This window comes from Poecilia latipinna, unplaced genomic scaffold (assembly GCF_001443285.1).
Source record: "Poecilia latipinna isolate Pla-1442-1.1 unplaced genomic scaffold, P_latipinna-1.0 Scaffold4109, whole genome shotgun sequence".
Classification (NCBI taxonomy): Eukaryota; Metazoa; Chordata; class Actinopteri; order Cyprinodontiformes; family Poeciliidae; genus Poecilia; species Poecilia latipinna.
In genome coordinates, this window is record NW_015116725.1 from 24,472 (window position 1) to 30,408 (window position 5,937).

The window sequence follows — 5,937 nt, forward strand, 5'->3', positions numbered from 1 at the left end:
GGGGGGGCGCTGGGCCAAAAAAGGTTGAGAAACACTGTTATAGACAGTGATGTAAGCGATTTCATTGCAGCTGCAGTTAGTTTGCATAGTAAACACACTGATCACTGTCCTGATCCTGTACCAGACCCAGCTCTCATTTATGACAAGTGTGTTGAAGAGGAGGAGGGCTTTGAGGGCGCACTCGATCTGTTTCCTCCTGGTTACTCCACTAAAGCACTCGAACCTCAGCTGTCTGGTAAGAAAACATTTCAGTGAACTCCTGAAGACATATTGAATGATGAGTTGTCATGACTTGATCTGCTCTTTTTACTGGAAAAGCTTGTCCATCTGGCTCTGCTTTTCAGCCATTGTATAGTAACGTTAATTCAATTAAAAATACTTTATTGATCCCAAAGAGAAATTAAATCATTCCTGTAATCCCCATTAGGGATGCACAATATATATCAGCATCAGCAGCGGTATTGACCAATGTTAGTTATTTTCTAACGTTGGTCCAATGAGTAAAACTGGGCCGATAGTAACAACCCATGTTTATTTCCGTCTTGTTTCCGGAGGAGAGGAGGTTGGTCATGTGGTATTTGTTTGGTCATATGACAGTGATGCAGCGTTGGATTATAGGGTGTTTCACAGAAACAGAGAAGCAATGAAGGCAGTGTGGTCACTTTTATAGTGTCAAAAGTGTTGTATATAATATATGATATTGGTTATAACACCAGTACTAATATTGGATATTGATATTGGCCCAAATTTTCATATCGCTGTATCCTTAATCCCCAAAAGTAACATGCTATGAAGCCACAAAAGCTAAACGTGAAGAAATATGGTGTTGCTGAGCACCAAAAAATAAATTAATTGTTTCATTTGCTTGAACAAATTACAAGGTGATCAAAAAGCAACACTGAAGCAACATCTAAACAACATCAACACTGGATGTAATTTAGTTCCAGTGAAGAATGGCAGCTAATTTAGCTACAAATGCAAAGTTAACATTGAGTTAATAACTAAGTTCCTGTATTTAAACAAAATGATTTTCTCTGGTTACTTTGTGTGCATGTCCATTCTCTGTGCTCTGAGCCAAAACTGATCCACTCCTGGCAGATATTAGCTTCATAGTTAAAGGGGGACCTTGTGGGATAGCTTGGCTAAAGTGGCTGAAGATGAAGCCAATATCTGCAATGCTACACTATATTGCCAAAAGTATTCACTCACCTGCCTTGACTCGCATATGAGTTTAAGTGACATCCCATCCTAATCCATATGGTTCAATATGACATTGGTCCACCCTTTGCAGCTAGAACAGCTTCAGTTCTTCTGGGAAGGCTGTAAACAAAGTTTAGGAGATTTTATGGCGATTTCTGACCATTCTTCCAGAAGTGCATTTGTGAGGTCATGTACTGATGTTGGAGAAGAAGGCCTGGCTCTCAGTTTCTGCTCTAATTCATCCCAAAGGTGTTCTATTTGGTTGAGGTCAGGAATCTGTGCAGGCCAGTCAAGTTCATCCACACCAGACTTTATGGATCTCGGTTTGTGCTCTGGTGCACAGTCATGGTGGAAGAGGAAAGGGTCAGATCCAAACTGTTCCCACAAAGTTGGGAGCGTGGAATTGTCCAAAATGTCTTGGTATGCTGAAGCATTCAGAGTTCCTTTCACTGGAACTAAGGGGCTAAGCATCTGGCAATGCAATGTAAAGTTTGCATTGTGCCAAATTTTACACTTGGCACAATGCAGATTGCCAGATGGAGAAGCGCAATTTGTCACTCCAGAGAACACGCCTCCACCACTCTAAAGTCCAGTGGCAGCAGCTTTCCACCACTGCATCCAACGCTTTGCATTTCACTTGGTGATGTATGGTTTGGATGCAGCTGCTCCACCATGGAAACCCATTCCATGAAGCTCTCTGTGCACTGCTCCTGAGCTAATCTGAAGGCCACATGAAGTTTGGAGGTCAGTAGTGACCGACTCTGCAGTTGTTGACCTCTTTGCACTATGCTGACCCCGCTCTGTTAGTTTATGTGGCCTACCGCTTCATGGCTGAGTGGCTGTCATTACCAAACATTTCTGTTTTCTTAGAAAACCCAGCTGACAGTTGAAACTGGAATATTTAGGAGCGAGGAAATTCCACGACTGGATTTGTTGCACAGGTAGCATCCTATCACATTTCCACACTGGAATTCACTGAGCCCCTGAGAGCCAACCATTGTTTCACAAATGTTTATAAAAACAGTCTGCATGCCTAGGTGTTTCATTTTATACACCTGTGGCCATGAAAGGGATTATAACTAGGCCTGTCTTGATAAACAATAAATCAATTAATTGCATGATAAATGAAAATGATCAACCTCATTTTAATTTATCGGCTTTATAGTCTCTTCCTGCCATTTTCTCTTTCTGTTAATGACACTGGATAAAAAAAGGCTCAACTCCGGTGCTCTGCACTGACCCCTCCCTTCCTCATTTCCTTAGCACCCATCTTCTCTATCTAAATCTAATGATTATTGAAGGGTAATATAGTATACAGACTTCATAGTCTGTTCTCTTTTGGTTGAATGTTGTTTTTATTTCCACTTTGGTTTTATATTTTTAGTTTTTATTCAAGTGCATTTTTTTTGTTAAGAGACTGAGAGTCCATTTTATTGTTGCTTATGGTTCTTTTGTTTATTTTGTTTACCAGTTCCAGTGTTAAGTGTTCTTGCATTATTACGTCATAACCATTACATCAGTTTAAAATGTATTCAAACAATATTATTGTTTATCGCAATAATTTCTGAGACAATCACTCAGCAAAATTTATCGTGAAAGGCCTAATTAGAACACCTGATTCCGATAATTTGGATGGGTGAACAAATACTTTTGGTAATATAGTGTATATTCCTAAAGAAAAATTAAATGAAAGAACCTCCTCCTTCCACTCGTTTGAGAGGTCAACTTGTCAGACTGCATTAACCCCTTAACTGAGGACACAGGCGTCCTTATGGACCCATCGCCCTTCGTGTAAACATTTTGGGGTGGCATACTGATTCTTTTAGAGTTCTTACATCACTTCTCATCTCCAACAACAGTAATAGTCTTAAAAAGCTTTTAGTGATCTCTGACTGAAAACATAAACACAGTTTTGGAAATTTCTCAGTCTTTTGCACCATGTATGGCTTGACCTTGCTTTACTCACCATGTCTTCTGTTCCAGGTAAAATGGTGACTCTCGACTACATTTTGGCTGTGACAAGATCCACAACTGGTGACAAAGTGGTGCTGGTCTCCAACTATACTCAAACACTGGACCTCTTTGAAAAGTTGTGCAGATTTAGAAGGTGACTAAAAGACCAAATGTTTGGCAGCTGGATCTGATTAAATGGGTTTCAGTGTTGCTTTGTGGCTTTTTCAGGTACCTCTATGTTAGACTGGATGGCACAATGTCTATCAAGAAAAGGGCTAAGATCGTGGAAAAATTCAACAGTCCACAAGTGAGCTTGAAAGACAGTTTTGGATAACAGTTAAAGCTGTGAAGCAACCATGAACACTATGTTCTTTGTGTTTGACAGAACCCTGAATTTATTTTCATGCTGAGCAGCAAGGCGGGTGGATGTGGCCTCAATCTGATTGGTGCCAATCGCTTGGTAATGTTTGATCCAGACTGGAATCCAGCCAATGATGAGCAGGCAATGGCTCGTGTGTGGAGAGATGGCCAGAAGAAGACCTGTTACATCTACAGACTGATCTCTGTCAGACATGCACTCTAACTATATTAACACTAACTCTTACTATGACATTTTTATTTAATTGCTCTATTTTTTCTCTTGTAATCTAACTCTCCAGAGTGACAAGTTAATGAGCTGTCATAAACGTGGCAAAACGTAGATGTTGTGGAGATGTTTGATATGTGTGTGTTTTCTGACAGACTGGAACCATTGAGGAGAAGATCCTGCAGAGACAAGCCCATAAAAAAGCCCTGAGCAGCTGTGTGGTGGATGAGGAGCAGGATGTGGAGCGTCACTTTTCTCTAGGCCAACTTAGAGAACTCTTCACACTCAATGAAGAAACAGCCAGTGACACACATGACAAGTAAGGAGAAATCATGTTGAATAGTTTATCTGTTGGTTGTCACCAAATGCTGCCAAATTACCAGTTAGGAGAAGAGAAACGTTTCCCCAGCCAACATGGTGTATTTCAGTTGAAGCTTTATGTTTATGGTCTCGTTCGGACATGTCTTGAACCACATGTTTGGAAGCTGATCACGTGTAAAACAGAGGTGATAAGTTGTAAAGAAAACAAGTTTCTTCCAGGCAGATGCTTCAGAAAGCAGCCCTCTAGAGAAGTGGTGCTCAGGTCCAGTTCTTGAGAGCTACCATACTGCTCCAACACACCTGAATCAAATGGCTGAATTCCCTCATCGGGGTCAGTCACCTCTGCAGGGGCAGGTAATAAGCAGTTCATTTGATTCAGATGTGCTGGGCATCTTTGGATAGACCTGGGCAACCTTGGTTTCGAGAGCTGCTTTCTTCTTTTTCACAAGTTAAATGGGGGACACAAAGTCTTTCCTAGCACACGTTTTACCAGCACCATATGACAGGATGTGATGTGTGTGTGACCTCTGTAAACAAGGCATCCTGTGATGGTCCACCAGCCGTCATTTTGACAGACATGGTTAAAAAATGTTTAGTTTTTAAAATAATTATTTAACATTCAATAGATTTTTTTTAATTAATTTTAATTAATAGTTCATGAAATGCTGACTATAGGATCTACATCAACCAGCTGAACATGTAGCTTTTTTTTCTGCAGTAACAAAACTGTGGTCCCAATAATGATGCATAAGGAATTGCATTAAATGAAGCACCTAAAATATGAACAGTTGACCTTCTGTCTCACACCTTCTCTCTGGTCCGCATGGACCTAAACTGGTCCCCCTGCTTGGTCATAGTCAAATGTCTCAAAGGGGTTGCTGCTGTGGCTATTGTCCTGAGATTTTGCAGTTTTTCTCTGGACAGACAACTTCTCATGTCTGTCTTGTTATTCTGAAGACTAAATATGCGCTCTTCTGTGACACTGGAGACTGGAATAACTGCCACTTCAGCCAAAGTTTTAAGGTCAAGAAACATTTCTCCAGCTGAATTGAAGTCAGCAAGACTTTCTGAATGAGGGGTTTTCAAATCCCACAAGCAGTCGCTTTAGAGGGAGGAAATCCCGATTACCAGTGGTTCAAGTTGCACCGGTTTGTGACCCGTAGTGGTCACAGACGCGTCTCAAAGCCTCCTGTCCTTATTTCTTCAACTCGCTCTCAGCTCCTGGAATAATGAGATGCATTCAGCACGGGGTCTAGATCTGAGTTGGGAATCTTTTTTTGATTGAATTAGACATCTCTTTGATGTATTCCGTGCGTAAAGCTGCAAATGTCTGCACGTCTCCATGAGTAAGTGTGATGCCACAGAACTTACCATCTTGTGAAGCCTTGCTGGATTTTTTTCTCCACCTCACCTGGTTCATTCATTAAGTCTTCCAGACTGGCCACAGTCATGCTCACAACAGGTGAGATGGAGGAGATGTTCACGTCTTCTGTTTGGAAGATGAGGTTCATGCGGTTCACCACAGCTAAAACGTCAGTCAGCAAGTGAGTTAGAGCAGGGAAACATGTATGTTTGAAGACGCTTTCTGATTCCCTTAGCTACCGGGCAGATTTTCCCATCTTCCTCCTCTTCCAACTCTGACATCAGAGCTGTATACACGTATGCCTTTCACTGCCCTCTCCAGCAACAGCCAGCATGTAGCCGATGGTTGTTTTAGGCTCAGCAGGTCATGTTCCCCCATTTCTTTTTGAAGTTCATTTGATCTGCGCGCTTGTATTGGAGAATTCTTGAAGTATGTATACAGGGTTTCCCCCAGAAAACTTGCTAAGCCCGGTGGTCGGGGCGTTGAGTCGGTCCACCGTGTTTTTGTATTAAAA

At 41.5% G+C, this 5,937-nt stretch overlaps 1 protein-coding gene across 1 annotated transcript in view; it reads left to right on the top strand.

Annotated features, from left to right (window-relative positions):
- rad54l (RAD54 like) overlaps positions 1 to 4,079 on the top strand; it is a 17,532-nt gene extending 13,453 nt beyond the window's left edge. The window contains exons 13-17 of the mRNA XM_015025422.1: positions 125 to 235; positions 3,184 to 3,307; positions 3,382 to 3,460; positions 3,539 to 3,718; positions 3,895 to 4,079. Coding sequence (XP_014880908.1) covers positions 125 to 235; positions 3,184 to 3,307; positions 3,382 to 3,460; positions 3,539 to 3,718; positions 3,895 to 4,062 — 662 coding nt within the window. The 3' untranslated portion in view covers positions 4,063 to 4,079. The remainder of the gene's footprint in view (positions 1 to 124; positions 236 to 3,183; positions 3,308 to 3,381; positions 3,461 to 3,538; positions 3,719 to 3,894) is intronic.
- The last annotated feature ends 1,858 nt before the right edge of the window (positions 4,080 to 5,937 follow it).